The sequence below is a fragment of the Accipiter gentilis genome, chromosome 34, assembly GCF_929443795.1.
Source record: "Accipiter gentilis chromosome 34, bAccGen1.1, whole genome shotgun sequence".
NCBI lineage: Eukaryota > Metazoa > Chordata > Aves > Accipitriformes > Accipitridae > Astur > Astur gentilis.
The window spans coordinates 16885954-16901319 of NC_064913.1; the positions used below are offsets into that span (position 1 = coordinate 16885954).

The 15366-nt window shown below is 45.9% G+C and overlaps 1 protein-coding gene across 1 annotated transcript in view; it reads right to left on the reverse strand.

Moving 5' to 3' along the window:
• GRIN2B (glutamate ionotropic receptor NMDA type subunit 2B) overlaps positions 1-14684 on the reverse strand; it is a 168143-nt gene extending 153459 nt beyond the window's left edge. Inside the window, exon 1 of the mRNA XM_049792086.1 lies at positions 14267-14684. Within this exon, the coding sequence (XP_049648043.1) occupies positions 14267-14677 (411 nt within the window). The 5' untranslated portion in view covers positions 14678-14684. The remainder of the gene's footprint in view (positions 1-14266) is intronic.
• Positions 14685-15366: the final 682 nt, after the last annotated feature.

Here is a 15366-nt window from a genome sequence, read left to right on the forward strand (position 1 = left end):
CAAGGTGCAATTCACATTTTAAGTGCAATTTTTAAGTCTCTGCATTGAAAATATAGTTAAAGGCACGTGCCCTCCTCTTCCACAGAGGATACTAACGGAATAATCCAATTACTGCTGCTGTCATCAGGCTAATTTCTTTTCTCAGGGGGTCTGGTTTTGGATAGAAATATTAAAATCTCCAAGCCTTGCGCCATGTTCTCCTTCAAAAGCTAACTGATAGGAGCACACGACGCTGAGCAAGTGCCTGTTCATGACTATGTCTCATTTGCTGCTGCAATCCAAGCCACCGCGGTGCAATAGCATGAGTCACAGAGTGCACACGTGTGCTGAGCACAAGTGTGAATTGAATGTCCAGCCCCGAGAGAGTGCCGCTTGCATTACATGCTTGTCTACGCGAATCACAGAGCGGGACCGCGCTGGGGTGAATCAGCGTGAGTCACCGTGGGAGCGCGCGGCAGGGAGGGTGAGCACGCTGCAAGCGTGTTGGGGCCACGCTGTGCATGGGTCACTTGTGCAGAAATCACAGCTCCCGAGACACTCCGATGCAGGGCTCTGCCCACCTTGTGTGTGCATTTTTAGCTTGTTTTCTCTAGGAAACGAAGCTCTAGCAAACCTGGCGTGTGTGTTTGTGCTTACATGAGTCAGGCTTCCCAGTAACTCCTGAACCTGCTAGCCAATTTCCACTTGATTTGACAAAGGGGCAGAGGACTCAAGGAGAATTAAATTATTATGGTACTATACAAAATACAGCCTGCAACTGCATGCAGTCCCAAAGCCTTTGTCTGGCCCCACAGCAGTGTGTATGATTCACCCAGTCACAGACAAAGGCTCACTAGGCAGTCAAATAAACTTCATCCTAACCTGGCAGCATGCCTGTAGTGGGCAGCCCCTATATACAGAACCCCCCGGGCACCACAGTACATCTCTCTTTTGCCCAACCAGCAGGTATAAAAGACAGTGGAAACTGGGAGAAAGGCAATATGAGACCGGGGGGAAATGGGATTATTGTAAGGAGGAGGTGTAGCCAGCTCCTGAAAAACTGAAGCTGCTATGGGCACATCCACTTATTTAGACTAGACATCTTCTAGTTGAAACAAGGCAGAGGGTAGAGAAATGAGATCCTTTTAATGCTCCTGGTCCTCACCATTGGGGGAAGGATGAGTTCAGCATTTCTGAAATCTCTTCACCCAGCTCAAGTTCTCTCCTCTGTGGACTCTCTGGTGTCTACTAAGGGCTGAGCTCACATTACAGTCTTAGTATATAATTCAGTTAAAGAGTCAATTAACCATGAGATGTGAATCCACTGAAAACAGGATTCATTCATTTGGGAGCTGACAAAATTACTTGTTCCATCGCCCTTCCACTCACTCTGTCTTCTCAACAAGCCGTTCCAATGTCAGGTCATAAAATTCACTTTCAAGTGTGCCAGATAGGGGTAAAAAAAAAAAAAAAGAAAAAAGAAAAAAGAAAAACCCTCTAGTGTGGATTTGCAAAAGCGATGAGGGACTCTGGGTGTCCATTCAGAGATACAACACGAAAGGCCCAAGTTTCAGACAGTGGACATGCCCAGCATTTTTTCAAATTTGGGCTGCCTTAACCTGTCTCATGTTGGATGTCAAAAAAAAAAAAAAAAAGGCGCCTATAATCACTGTTCACACTCAAAACACCTTAGCCTACTTCTTCAATTACCGTCGCTTCCTGGGAGGTAGGCAGAGCCCACTCAGATACCAGGTGTCCTGCACCTGGCAGCTTGGCAGGCAGTGCTGCATGGAAAAGGTGTCCCACTCCACCAGCCCCAAGGCTACCCATTCCCAACCCTCCCAATGCCCACTCAGCCCTGCCACACCGAGGAACAGGCTGAGCCTGGCCCACAGCCTGGGCCGTGACAGAGCCCACATGGAGCCAGGCAACTAGGAGCCATGGAAGGCAGGTACTTCTGAGGGATGCTCTCTCCATTCACTGTTATCTGACAAATGCGCCATTATCCAACAAGAGCCTCTCTCTCCACTTCCCGAGCGACTGCCTCCTTTGTTAAGAATCCATTGACTCCTCCTTTTTATCTACAGTACCTTCAGAAGAGGATCGTCTTCCTTACGTTTCTCCTGAGCTCACTAGGTCATTTGTGGGTTGCCTTTTTTTTAACTGTCTCTAGTAGATAGCTAAAAGGTCTTGGTAACCATCAGCTCACTGCATCCCCTGAAGGAAAGCATGTACTCTTCCCTCTCAACCTCCTTCCATACTGCACCAGCAACAGGAAATTCCCTGCTCCCCACAAGCCTTCATGAACTGGAAGTGATGGAAACACTGTATTTCCAATGGGGGGAGCCTCAGCAACAGGAGGCCATCCCCTTTGGAGGGAAAACGCATTTATTTCAAGATGGTCAGAGCTACATGTGGCCACTTGCAAGGAAGAACATTTCTGGCGATAGTAATTTTACCTTGCACTCAGACCCATGCAGGGTGTGCAAGCCCTATGATTTGGTAGGCTTAAATAGAAGTTAAGACAATAAAACCCTCTCAGATCTCTGACCTTTGATAGATGTGAAGAACTGGTTAATGCAGCACACCAAACATTGACACTTCAGCTCAAGCAGGTTTGTGTTGGAGGCAGCCTCCATCAGCCGGGAGCCACAAATCCTCACCGCACACCACATCCTCATGGGCAGCTGAGGCGACACCACACGTTGCTCCTGGCCAGGTCCCCATAGGCTCAGAAGCCTCGTCCCTTAGCCCAGGGGGAGTAACCAGCGATGTGCGAGGCTGTTACGAACCCTTCCCCAAGCTCCACGTCCCCTTACCCGCTCGTCCATGACGTGGTATAGACAACACTAGACTGCATGTTCGGCTGTGGTAAGAGGATCACCAGCTTGTCAAGCTGGTGATGTGGAGAACAGTATTAACGGAGTAATTAAATCATTTCTGTAATTACTCTCACACAGCTATAAATAATGTAAGCCCACACGTTCTCTCTGGAAGCCACAATAGTGAGAGCAGAGAGGGTGAGGGATGCAAATGAAAAAGGAGAAATAATAATAATAAAAACACTTAACCTTTACTCAGTACGCCGCATTTTCAAAGCACAGTGCAAACAACAATTAAGAAATGGGTAGAGTGACAGGCAGGAGAGGGTGAGAGAAGGGAGAGGAGGGGAAGGGGAGCAAAGGGATTTGAGACCCAGCAAGGCTGGCAGCCCCGTGGACACATTGCCCAGCCCGGTGGCCCAGCCACGCTGTGCGGCTCCTCATCCCAAACCTCCATACTGCTGCGGGGTGCTGGGGGGCTTAAGGGCACAGCTCTGCCTCTGCAGAAAGCGAGCAGCAAATCGAGCGCCCGAGCAGGAGCCAGGACAAAGCGCTGTGCTGCACCAGCACGCACCTGGAGGGGCCAGCAGCGCCATCACAGAGCATCCTCCTAACGCCGTCTGCCTGTCCTCTCCAGCACAGAGGCTTGACGGTGACCACCCTGCCCAAGCCAGGCAGCTAGAGGAGCCGGGGGGGGGCTTGCCCCCTCCTCCCAGGAGCTCTTCCCTCTCCCCACCAGGCCTGGGGCCCCGGCAAAGAGGGGGCACAGCCGAGCCAGCCCCAGGCACGCTTTGGGAGACCCACTGGCCTTCCCCCCAGGGGGGAGCAGGGATGCCGGCGCTCCCGTCCCCCCCACGGAGCCACTTCTGACTCCCTCCGTGGCTCAGTACAGAGCAGGGAGGGAATATTTCTGTCTGACCGGAGTGGGAGGCAGCGCTCAAGGGGAAGCACCACGGCCCAGTCCCACTGCCCTGTGCCCTGCCTCGGCCCAGGCCTGCCCTCCTCACCCACTTTCCACCCAACAGGCTTTCCACTCGTGTTGCACACCCACGGCCTGTTTGCTCAGCAGTTTCGCCACCCCCTGCTCCCCACCTCTTGCTCCTGCGGCCAGCCAAGCAGCATCGCCCGCACAGGCGGCATCGCCTGGGCAGGCACGTCTCCTCCTCTTCCCTCTCCCCCTGTGCCTTTTCCTATTCCCCATCTCCTGCTTCCCACCTTTTTCCAGCCCCCGCACCCCTCTCCTTGTTTCAGAATCTCTTCCACATGCCACCCCTCCGCACCAGCTCCTCATCACACCCCCTGTGCCCCCCATCACCCATGTTCCAGCCCAGATACCCTGCTGCACGGTGCGTTTTCTCCTGGCTGGATCCCACCAGGACCCCACAGGAGAGCTCCAGCCCCAGCACGGCCCGTGCAGCCCCCAGGTGCAGGTTTGAAGCACAGTTTGCAAGGACGAGATCTTTTCAAGATACGTGGCGAACCTCTAAGACGACTCTGCTGCACGTAGAGTTTCTCATACTTATAACAAGGCCAAACTTGGGACAACCTATGCAGTGGTAGCAAAAGCACATTTCTGGTTAAAAGTCCTCCCCTGCAAGACACCCCCTCCAGACCCGTGCCTGTGCTCTGAGGACCTGTGGTGGTCAGGCAGAGGCTTTGGAGAAAACGTGCCAGCGTTTGCAACACAGGTAAATCATGTTTCTCCCTGTGCCACATTTGCAGCAAGCGCCGTTTTATTTTCCAAATAAATAGCGGAATAAATCAATCAGCTTGAGGCATACACCTGGCATAGGAAACTTTGCTCAAACAGTCATAGTCTGGCGAAGTTACAGGAAACCCCCAAGAGGATGTTATAACGGGGAATGCTGGGCAAGCTTACAATAGACAGTACTATCAGCTCTGCATACAGAAAGTTCTCCTGCATGCCGCAGCTATTCAGCCACCTCTAATGGGGGTTACAGCTTCTCCTCCTGGAGTCCAGATTTTCATATCAGGCATTGTATTTACTTCAGCTAGAAAAATCCATTAATTGCTCCCTAGCAATTAGGTAGCCTTTGCCTTTTGTAGAGCTCAAAGTACCTTACAAAAACATTGTTATGGTCTTCTTGCAAGGGGCAAATTGCTGTAGGCAGAAGTTCAGCAACTGTCTTAAAGTCATGTTTTACAGCAGAGCTGCAGTGAGGACTTGGGTCTACTAGACCTGCTTGATTCTGCCGGCACCCTTTAGATCAGTCTTCCTCGCTGTGTGTACCTGCCTTTTTTGCTTTTTCCCTGCCCACCTTTAGACTCCCCGTGTCCTTGATTCCTTGTTACCTCCCCCCCCCCCCACCCCCGGCCTCTGAAACATATATTGTTATTATCAGGAACCTCACAGATACACAGCTAGAAGCTATTTCCAAAGCACAGAGAAAAATGGCCTTGACAGAGCCTTTAGGGGTTTGGTGGGGTTTTTTTTAGTCACTCTGTCCTGGTTTCAGCTGGGATAGAGTTAACTGTCTTCCTAGTAGCTGGTACAGTGCTATGTTTTGAGTTCAGTATGCGAAGAACATTGATAGCACACTGATGTTTTCAGTTGTTGCTCAGTAGTGTTTAGACTATAGTCAAGGATTTTTCAGCTTCTCATGCCCAGCCAGCAAGAAGGCTGGAGGGGCACAAGAAGATGGCACAGGACACAGCCAGGGCACCTGACCCAAACTGGCTGACAGGGTATTCCATACCATGGGACGTCCCATCTAGTTTAGGAACTGGGGAGTGGGGCAGGGAATCGCCCCTCGGGGACTGGCGGGGTGTCGGTCGGCGGGTGGTGAGCAATTGCCCTGCGCATCATTTGTGCATTCCAATCCTTTTATTACTACTGTTGTCATTTTATTAGTGTTATTATCATTATTAGCTGCTTCTTTTCTGTTCTATTAAACCGTTCTTATCTCAACCCACGAGTTTTACTTCTTTTCCCTATTTTGTTCCCCATCCCACTTGGGGGTGGGGGGGGGGGAGGGGGGGGAGTGAGTGAGCGGCTGCGTGGTGCTTAGTTGCTGGCTGGGGTTAAACCACAACACACTCTCAGAACTTACTCTTCCCCCCACTCCCTTCCACAATCTAGGAGAAGTATCCTTGTCTGTCTCTCATCTAGTCCATACCATTTCTCTTCCATTCTAGCTATATAACACATTGTCCAGCACTTAGTTCAGTCCTGCTTCAAAACAGCTGCAGCAACAAGGTTTCCACGCTCTTCCCTAAGGAGACAAGAGCACATCCTAATAAAACTCAGTGACTGAGCTTTTTTTTTTTTATACACATATGTAACATTTAATATTATCATTTAACAAACCATAATATATCATTTAATATCCTTCCTCAACTTTATCCTGCCGCTCCTACTTCTGACAGCTACAGCAAGCATTATTTTCTCTAATCTTAGTTTACCTCTATTCACTACATATATTAATCATACCCTGACTCATAGTTCAGCCAACCTACAATACGTACATATAGCTGTTTCAGTCTTTCTTCATGTATCAGTTCCTCCAGACTCTTAACAGACTCACAGACTACAACTATATCTTTTTCTGTACCCTGTTTTTTTGCAGCCTGTGTATACGTAATTCCCTTAACTTCCTTCATAATCCATCCCCTCCAAACTTGGTTAATGAAGCAAATAAAAAACTAAGAAAAGAAGAGATTCCCTGGAAAGAACTGTTTCTCTCTGTCCTGCAGTTACTGGGGAATGACACGCAGATCTAAAGCAGCAGCATCGGGCAATTTCACACTCCGTGTTTTCAATTTCATTTTGAGGCCAGTTTAGGGTAGGGACAAATTTGAGTGTAATTAATTTAGATTTTGTGAGACAAGTAACTGCTTGGGGTTGTAATAAAGGACTGCCTGCTCCAGAATGAAGAAACTAATCTCCTTGTCCAGCTGGGGATGGCACAAATTGATTTAATACTTTTGTGCTGGGTTTTTTTGTTTTGAAGAAAGGGGTTATAATAATGATTATAAATAACTATGGGTCAGATCTCATTAAGCTCCCAGATTTTCTTTAGATAAGCGCTTGCAGATTTGGAGATCTACCTAAACATCATCAGTGTGAAAATCAAGACTAGAAATCTAGCAAGAACGAACTCTTACACAAAAGCCCTATTACTTGCCAGGTCAAAGCTACGTGGAAATCAACCTTTTCCTCACAGATATTTCAATACCTCTATTTCCAGGTAGACAATGGCAACACCGCTTTTAAATATTAGTAGGAAAGAGGTTAATTCAGCCTCTCTTTTTCCTCAGGTAGGTTGCAGCAGTTGCGTTCAGAAAGGTCTTCTGTCACTCGAAAGAAAACATCACTATAACAACAGAAGAAAACTAACAGAACTCCTAGAAGAAGAATTCTGTGACCCAAAATAAAGCAGGCTTATAAATAGCTACAAAAGGCTGATGTAAAGGAATCAGACTTCAGTTTTGCTTGGCATTTGCTGTCTGGGAGTTGTCTTCTCCTTCAGCATCCTACCCCTGCCGCAGCACTGCCACTGCCCAAAGCGCCCCGGGGCACCTTGGCAGGGCGTGAGCCTCACCAGGGTCCCTCCTGGTTTTCTCCTCCCCAGCCCTGTGACACTCAAGCTCAGGTGGTGCCTTCAGGCTTCAGGTGTCCAAGGCTCTGCATTTCTGAGGCTTAGGGCAGAGACGAAGTGCATCCAGCAGAAATTAGTAGAGGGGAGAAAAAGCAATGGGAATATTTCAGGGAAAGTTACATTTCCATAAGATTACTTTTTAAAAAGTGGATTTCTTGCTGCCTTTTTTTTTTAAGTGACCAAAAAAAAAAAAAAAAAAATCAAAAAATCGGACTCCGTATTTTTCTCTTGTGACTTTTGAAAACAATACCTCCCAAAAAAGTGAAGGCCTTGAAGCGGAGTTCCCCCCAAGCAAATGAGAGATTAAGTAGAGGGAAACTTTAAAAATTAAAAAAGCAGACTATTTTGATAGGAAATTTAATAAAAGAAACAATACATTTCTTTGAAAAGTAATTTTTTTCATTGAAATAATATTGACGAGAGTACTTGAGCTCTTGTTTAGAAAATGAGAGTTAACTCTGAAGGATTTAATGGCCCTGGGGAGAGGTTAAAGCTCTTAAAAGTTCATTTCCAGGTTTCCTAATAACTGAGGGATTTTAAGTGCTGTAATTTATTTGTAAAGTAATAAAAATTGTTCTAGGGAAATTCTCAGATGTTAATTAAACTCCACAGAAATACACTACTATGTTCCCTTCCTTTATATGAAAAAATGTAATTTTGTATGGATGGATTAGACACAGATGTAAACATAAATTACTGATCCACCTGGCCTGTTATTACATGTGTATACTCAAGGGAAAAACAACATTGGCATACAATACAATATTCTCTATATCTCTGTGACCTACCTTTCTTCTCCCTCCCCAACTTTTGCAGCAGACTCGTAGTTTGAGGACACACGATATTTAGTTCATTTTTCGAGCTACACAGAGCTTTCCTTTGGCAGCAAAAAGAAACTGAGTACCAAAAGCAAAAGAATTGTATTAATCATGTCCTCAATAAAATTATTAAATGCTTGAAGGGAAACTGCTGATTTTTTTTTATTTTTTAAAATCAAACTTGTCTTTGCTAATCACTAGATTAGTCTAAGAAACATTTAAACTATTACTATCATCAAATGCAGTTTCAGAGAAATGAAAATGCTTTGTGAAATTACGTGAACTGCATATAACCTTGCTTTGGAGGGAAAAAAGGGGTAGGAACCTTCTAACAACACTGAACCATGCTCTTTCAACGTTTGCAGATCAAAATGTGTTTTTTCTATCCCCACCCCCCCAAGCAGCATTTTGTTTGGAATTTATTTCACTTCAGTTCATATAATCCATTCAAAGGGAAGTTTTTCTTTTGGGTGGGGTTTTTGGTTTGTTTGGTTTTTGGGGTTTTTTTTACTGAATTTCCTTCGTACAAGGGCTCTAAAAATTTCAGATGTCATCCCTAATGGAAATGAAACAAATTTACATCCAAAAAATGAGGTTTGCATTCCCCATGCATCTCTATTATTTAACCTTTGGAAACCTGAGAGTGAAAGTGCTTTCCTTTTAATTACAGATGTTCTGCTTTTAGCAGCACTGTCCTAGTGTCTTTGACTTTGTCCTGGTTTCAGTGTGTATCTAGGTGCTCAGCTTATCCAACTAGTTTTGGATTCCCTGTACCTGCAGCATCACTTTGCTGCACTCTGACCAGCAGCTAGATTTCTTCCCTGGTGCTTTATACCCATTGTCTCAGTTTGGACTTGCCCCCCCACCAAAATACCAAAGAATTTCATTGCTGCAGCAGCATGGCCCAGGTGTGGAGCAATCACAGCAACCTTCAGCATTGAAAGAGACAGACAACACATCTTGGGAACCTTGACAGAAAACAAAAAGAAAGGGGACAGGGATTTATGAAGTGGGGATGGAAAGGTGGAGGAGAAATTGCAGCTTTGGCATGAACAGGGAAAAAAGAGCAAGGTAGCGGAGGGACTAGCAGAAAAGTCAGCTCTATGCTGTGTGAGAAAAGGAAAGAGAATCTGGCCTAGAATCATCATGGATTTTAGATTTCAGGTTAGTTTCATGCAGCTTTTATACAGATTTTATTACAGGCACAGCGCAATTTAACAGATCATTCTTTCCTAGCATTTTATTTCCATCAGTATGGCTACCCTGTGCAGGCAAGGCCTGCAGAAAACAGCAAGGGATGCAGAGATAGAGAAGAATGATTTTCAGCTGGGAAAACATAATCATCCTCTTCCAATATTTTTCCTGGGTGCTGCCTGTGCACCATTGTGTTACTATTAAGCTGCACAGGACAAGAAGCTTTGGCAAAACAATGTGACTGTGGAGAAATAGCAAGGGACAGTTCCACCAAAAATGATGGTCACCAGCTGTGCTATAAGAGAACCCAAGGCATTTTCTGCTCTTAGCTTTTCTGCTTTCATTATCACCAAGTTGACTTTTTCCATTATTTAAAAAAAAATAAAATAAAATAGTCTATCATTACAAAACAGACCAGTCAGCCAAATGGTGTGGTCATTTTTTAGGCAAGAAGCTAAATCTTTTCCAACACAGTAAGTGTCCTAAATCTGAACAACAATTTACTCTTCTCTTAAGGTACCTATAAATGTACATTCTTATTGTTATCTCCTTTTCTGCGACTGCTCCTTTACCTCCTAGTTCTGAGCAGAAGTGTTTTTAGGTAATACCGAAAATACAATGAAGAAAAGCCCAGCCCAGATTTCCAGTCTCAGGTCTGCAAACACAAGATATTGGTTTGTGTGCTTATCTGAACTGAAGCTTGGTTTGCAGCCTCGAAGGTTTCCTTCCACCATCAGACTCCTCACACAGAGCATCCTCATCTGTCAGCTATTTCCACACTATGATAGGACTGAATTTCTGCTTTCAAAACAACTGGGGAGAAAGGAGAACAGGAGCAGGTATGCTCACTGGTCACGAGTGCATTGCAGTCCTCCGGACAATGCAAACTAATGCTTAAGATCAGGCAACATAAAGCTTTAAAAAGAAAGGTCATTGCTGCAACTTCAGGCAAACCAAAGAGACCACAGAGCTTCCACAAGCAAAGTTCTTGGATCGCAAGAACCGAGCATGGGTGGTGGCGCACATTTCTCTCCTCTCCATCTCACCTATTCCAGACTGAACACAGATCATCAGTGACCCATGCTATTCCCTTTCTCATCAGAGGTCCAGGTGAGAAGATGCTATCGTCCTAGTCCCTTTTCTAGGTGCCAGCACCAAAACAAGGACCAGGTGCTTCCTTGTAGGGCTGAAACTTTGCGATCATTCTTCTGCCCTGCCCCACAGCTGCAGGGCTTGCTCCTCTGAGAGGAGCTAACACGGGGGCTTATTGGGCCCCCTCAGCCATCACTCCCAGGCGACCCAGCCCCGACAAAATGACCACTGCAGTTCGTGCTGTTTGGCATCACGGCTGGCACGTTCGTCAGAGACTAAAGGGACTGAACTGGCTATGACAGGACTCTCCCTCGGCAAAGCGGTCTCTCCAAAGCTCGAGTGAGGCACATCATGTGCCTATGCTTCACCGTTTTCCTGGAACTAAACCCAGATCGTAGTGTGTACATAGATCATCTGGTCATTTTCTTCTGATGCCAAATTAGACAGAGAACAAATGTAACACTTTGTAACAGCTAAACAGGTAGGATTAGAGACATGAGCACCAAGGAGAGCAACAGGAAAAACAAACGCAAATTCCTATATACTCATTTTTCAGAGGAAAAAGGCAAAACACAGGGAAAACAAGAAGATATAAATGTTATCTACAAAATCTAATCAAATGCAATACTAAAGTGCATGAGCTCGAACAGAACAATCAGGAAATCCAGATGTTATACCTTCAGCAACATACTTCCACCTGTGATGTTACACCTAGGGCAGGTTTCATGGCATTTAACTTGAGGCATCACAAGCAAGTTGGGGTACAGCCTTCTTCAGTAATCAGTGGGGAGACACAGGACTGTCCTGTGAGCATTTCTCTGCACCCTGAGGTGGGTGGGGTGAATTGTCCTCAGGTGGTGCCTCCTTCCTTCCCCACTGATTGTAAAGATGCCCAGACCTCTAGCCGGCAGGTAGCAAACTTACAGATGCATGTTAACTGAGATGAAGCCAGCCTATGGTGCACATCATACTATATAGACAGAAATACTGAGAGGAGAAAAGAAAATTCAGGCTTGAAATCCTCTTTTTTTTTTTTTTTCCTTTTTGCCTGCCCTTTCGTGTCTCAATTTACCAGCTTCACAGTTATTACAAAGCACTTTTTACACATGGACCCCAATTTCCTCCCAGACACACTTATTAAACCTTCATTGAAGGTGAAACAATTTCACATGCTACTCCAGGGAAGGCAGTTTGACTGAGGAGGTTTTTTGCATCAACCGCCAGAGAAGAGGGGCTTAACTGTCACACCAAGGCATTAGTGGTTTGTAGCATTCTTTAGGTTTGCATTGGCACTACTGATCACAAACACACAGGGAGCATAACGAAGCTGTAAGTGCAGGTCTGAACCTGTGAAATGCTGAGCAAGTTCGATCACAGCTGACTGCTGTGGGCACTGAGGGGATGCTAAAAGAAAGAAGCAATCCATGCTTGCAGGATCAAACCACAGCCACACAACTCATCTGCAAAGAACATGACTAACAGTCACTAAAAGCAAAGCCTCTGTCAAGGCCCTCTGTGGAAAACAGATTATTTAAGGACTTACCAGGCTGGCTGCAGTATTTTTAGTAGAATATCAATGTATTTACTCTCTACCATATTTTAATTCAATTCATCAAATAAATGTTATCCATTAAAGATTACACACCTGTGAATCAGAAGCTGTAAAGGTCAGCCTTTTCAATGTATGTTTAAAAGAAATCTTGGCCTTTCCTAAAACTGCAGATCTTTGTACATAACCTGCTTCTCCTGTCTGCAAAACTACAAAAAAAGGAGTTTGATAAAACAGAGGTCTCCATTCATAAGGCTTCCACCTTTGAGCTCGCCGTGGGCTCCCTGCCTGCCAGAATGCTCTTTAGAAGCGAGCCAGTGGGGTACACAGGGCAGTCACGGGAGATGCTGCCTTCCCAAGGAGAGACTAGAGATAGGTAGAAAGAAAAATCTTCGCAAAGTTCAATAGGCCAAATTTCCCTTTGAATTACAGCAGCGTAAATCTGATCCAATCCTGCCAAAGGCAATGGAGCTATGCTGGATTTACACTGCAGGAATCTGAAATCAGAATTTGGCCTGCCACGTTCAAAGTCACAAGGAACTTTTCCCAGTGCTTAGGAGGTCTGGCATCAGTAACACTTACGCTTGTTCAAAGAGGATGCAAAATGCCACCGTAAGTGTGAAATGCAGCAATCAAGTAATGCTTCAGACCTCTTTTGCACAGACAGCAATAACCATGCAACGCAGCAGGCAGGAGAGCATCAAGATACAGCACTGTTGCCTGACTGTCCTCCAGGACAGAAAAGCTTTATTGTGGGTGGCATGGGGTAGAATGACTTTAGCACATGTGCAACTATTTAAGGAGAGAGAGAAAAAAAAGCCTGTGATTATTTTATTCAGTGACTACTTTAGTTCAAAGGCTGATACGAAAAAAATAACACTGCATATTAACTTTATGTTATTTGGCAACTGAACAGTTGGTCAAAGAGTGAGAAAATAATTTGTAATTAATTTATTCCCATCTACTCACCTGCAATAACCTGCACTAGATTATTTACTTACAAGGTAGATAAAACAGAAAGTGCCTGGATTTCTCAGCCCACTAGATCTCTTTCTGAGGAAAAGCTGCCACAGTGGCCAGCTTAATTCTCTCCCTTCATTCAGTTAGACCCGATTCTGCCTAGTTAAATGTCTCAGATTCGCTTAAGACTGACCTGTAAAAGAAAAAGGCTATCGGCTTGTGTCCCTGTTTACGTCTTTGCAACGCACAAAGTGTGGTCAAGAGGATCTTCTCAACAAAGGGCTTGGCCCCGACTCTGTCTAGCACTGAGCCCGCAGGGAAAAGGGCAGCCCCCTTCTCTCGGGTATTCCCACTGGCCCACTGCAGCCCAGAGGCCACTGTTAGCCACGCCATCTGGCCAAATGCACACTCAGGTGTGAACTGCTGGGTCCCCTGTTCCTCCCAGGGGAAGACTTGTATCAGGTCCAGCTACACCCCATGGAAGCTCCCCTAAGCTGAGAGTTACCAGCTGGCCAAAGATGCTGCTCCCTCTGCATCTTGCCCTGTTCAAACCCAGTAGTGGGAAGGCATGTTTGTGTAGTAATTCCCCAGAAGACTGGCTGGGGCTTGGGAAAACAATGAAATGTCAGTGATATGAAGGAATAAAGTAGCGCAGTGGAAAAAAGAAAGACTTAGCTGGACTGGTTCAAACTGGTTAGTTGCTTAGCTAACACCTATTTAACTTCAGGAGCTGAAGAACACTTCTGAGAGGGGATGGCTTTATTAAAGATTCAATTATTTTCCAATTAAGATGTAAGAGCTGTATTAAACGTCCCTGAAAATACCACAATGTCCTCCAGCTGCATGCAGGAAAAACCCAAGCTAGCATACTCTTTTAAGGTAAAACACAGGTAAAAATAAAACCTTAAAAAAAATACATAAATCACAATTGTCAGGGGCTCTTTACCCTTCCCTAAGAAAGAAGAAAAGGGCTGATTCTTTTGCAGCTCTTTTCTACCTGCTCCTTTCCCTCCTCGGTTTTTCTCTGTTGCAGATAATTCCACATGATTAATAGGCTCTTCTCAGCAGTGCTACACACAGTTAGCTCTTTTAATCTCTCTTTGAATCTGAGACTCTCTAATCCCCCAACCCTTCGGCCCCATGAGACTATACCTGAGGATCACAGAATAAGATATTTCTTTCTGGTTTAGGTTTTGATCTGCAGGTCTGCAATAGAAGGAAGCTCAAATTTACCTTATCTGCCATGATCATAGAGGAGCCTCCATGGATGCCCAGGATGGGAGTGAGGGTCTGGGCAGAGATGAAGTCCAGGATCTGGGCAATGGCTTCCTGGTCTGTGTCATCAGCGAATACCACCCCTTGAATCTTCCGGTCTGACATGAGGTCACAGATGCGAGTGATGATGCTCTTGGGATCTGTCTCGTTCATGGCCACCAGCTCCACCCGAGGCACCACTGAGAGGTGGTGGAAGTCATCTTTCTCGTGGGCATCTTTGATGGCCACTTCGTCTGAGGTCCCCACCAGGATGACCGCAATGCCAATGCTCGGGTGGCTTTTCTGGGCACGGGCCCCACTCCCTGTTGTCGCGAGGACTGCCAGCACCAGCCAAAACCTTGGAGAGTAGCACTCCACCCTGGGCCTCATCTTCGGCTCTTACACTCCCTGAGCGAGGAAGAAGAAAAAAAGGAAAGGGGGGATTTAAGAGAAAGGGAAAGCGATTAATTGACAAGTCAGTCGTGCACTCAGCCTTTAAGGTAGATCCGTTGATATTCCTCAGCCACTAGCCCTCCTCCCACCAGTCTTGCCTGATGCCCAGCTCTTTGGCTACATTCACGGCTCTGTTAAAGTCAGGGGGGCCAGACCAGTCCAGTCTCTACTTCAGAGAACAGCTGTCAGCAGAAGATGGGATCATGTCATCTCTCAGGTCCCATGTCACTCCGAGACCCAAGTCAAAAGTGATAGAGAATTGTCCTTTGACGGCTGATCGGCTGTCTTTGTGAAACTGATTGCTAATGTCAAGCCCATGTCTAAGTGCTCACCCTCATCACAAAGGAATTACTGGTGTTTGTGATCAGTTTGGCCTTCTGCTGAAGGTATAGGCAGGGAGGCTGAAGGGACCAGGCAGATAAGGACTCCCTTTTACTTTTCCAGCACAGCTCCTCCAGAATAAAGTGAGGACAAATGGACAAGGCCATTGGATGCATATGTATGTGTGTATCCATTGCATACAACCTTCCTACCACCGGGGGACACACAGCTCCAGTCTGTAGTACAATCAGCCATACACCTTTCACACATACAAGGTTCATTTCTTTTTAAAAAGCAAGGAACAC